Genomic DNA, 1,936 nt, shown 5'->3' with positions numbered 1-1,936 from the left:
AGCATAGTATTCCATTGTGTGAATATACCACAACTTCTCTATCCATTCATTTATTGATGGGCACTTAGGTTGTTTCCAACTCCTTGCTATTGTGAAAAAAGCTGTGATGAACATGGGTGTGCATATATCTGCTTGGATGTCAGTTATGGTCTCTTTAGGGTATATTCCCAATAGTGGAATTGCTGGGTCAAATGGTCAATCACTTATTTTTAAGTGGGTAGTCAGGAGCTAAACATACATTCAAGTCTTGAACGCCACAGTTCTTAGAATATAAAATACTATGGAATTAATCAGAAAGCCCAACATCCATCATTTCTGAGAAAAAAAATTAAAAATTTTAGCTCTGTTCAATAGTTTATCTCAGTCTATATACTGAACAAATATTTCAACACTTTTTCTTTTTGTTTCTTATGTCAAAACTGAATATATATTCAAGTTATACTGATGTAGATACTCAGGCAATGTATGTTACTTCTGTTTATAGTAAAAACCCTAAAAGAAGTATGAAAACATGCAGTTTAGCCACACAATAGAATACTATGCAGCACTCAGGAGTAACAATTTTGAAAATTTCTACATAATTTGGGAAAGGCTGTAGAGCATTATGCTGAGTGAACTAATTGAATCTCATAAGGAAAAATACTGCATAAGACTACTATTGTAAAAACAGATAGCTAGTAAGATATGTAATAAAGTCCAAAGGGGGAATGGGAGAAGGCAGGAAGCCTGAGGGTGGGGAGGAGGGGAAATCACAGAGGTACAGAGTTTGGTGGGTGGAGAGAGGGGGTGGTAAAGGAATTAGGAAATATTCAGTGGGGACCTGAAAAAATGGGTGAACAGTAGGCATAAATTAATGGTGATTAGCTTTGATAAATAGCGACAGTTATAGAAAGGCTTCAGGTCTTTTGTTCATAGGGTCGCTATGAGTTGTGTTCAACTCAACAGCAATTAATAGCAAAAATAATTTTATAAAATACAATGTATGAAAAAAATACAATGTATGGGAATGATCATAAGAAACACAATGTGAACAAAGAAAAGTGCTAAACATAATGTATACGAGCAAAACACATGGATATGAATTTTGTATGCAAACCAATAGCAAGCTAAAAAAAATTACAAAAACATTAATTTTAAGAGAGAAGTGGTATAAACTCATAGATATCAGTATAAGATCTATAGCTAGATGAATCCTAGCTCTAACACTTCCTATGTTTGTGACTTGGGGCAGATTATGCTTCCTTTCCTCAAATATAAAATGGCAATAACAGAACTTGTCCCTACAATGGATGGCTTTCAAATACATAATGAACCAAGTATACCTACTGCCTGGCATATACAATCAGCTCAATAATATAAATTACTGTTATTTATTATTCTTTGTTGAATTCTACAGAAAAAAATCTAAAGTTTAATAAAAGAAGTTATCTTCTTTCAGTTCAGAAAAGGAAAGTTAAGACTTCAATGTTAACAGTAACTTTAAAATTATAGCAAAACTTCAATTTAAAGAAAAGAGAAACAGCAAACCTTTGAACGTCATTTCCATTGAAATAAAAAAATCCATAATCTACAAATTTCTGGACTTGAGGTTTAAGAATACTATGTAATTTTTCTGCCTTTCCTCCTTTAACCATTTGATGATAGTCAAAATTCACCATCTGGATATCAGTGGCATGTTCAGAAGCTTTCAAGTGACTCTGAAAGTAAAGAACAAATATTCACTTAGATGTTAATTGAACGTAATTTAACAATATACTACAAATGGAACTGTTATCTATTAAAGTCCCCGCATGGCCTCAAACTAATCCTGTCACAAAGCTCTGACTGACACCTGCAGTAAAATGCAAAACTGGAACTTTGGACAGAACCTTGATAGTAGATTTTTCCAATACAAAACATTTTTTTATATTATTATTATTATTATTAGTTTATTTAC

At 32.5% G+C, this 1,936-nt stretch overlaps 1 protein-coding gene across 1 annotated transcript in view; it reads right to left on the bottom strand.

Annotated features, from left to right (window-relative positions):
• SYNJ1 (synaptojanin 1) overlaps nucleotides 1-1,936 on the bottom strand; it is a 153,584-nt gene that overhangs the window by 71,978 nt on the left and 79,670 nt on the right. Inside the window, 1 exon segment of the mRNA XM_006886798.1 lies at nucleotides 1,528-1,697. Coding sequence (XP_006886860.1) covers nucleotides 1,528-1,697 — 170 coding nt within the window.

This window comes from Elephantulus edwardii, unplaced genomic scaffold, assembly GCF_000299155.1.
Source record: "Elephantulus edwardii isolate Elephantulus edwardi_28Jun2011 unplaced genomic scaffold, EleEdw1.0 scaffold00051, whole genome shotgun sequence".
NCBI classification, from domain to species: Eukaryota; Metazoa; Chordata; class Mammalia; order Macroscelidea; family Macroscelididae; genus Elephantulus; species Elephantulus edwardii.
The sequence above is the reverse complement of the archived record's forward strand: the minus strand, read 5'-3'. Positions and strand labels throughout refer to the sequence as shown.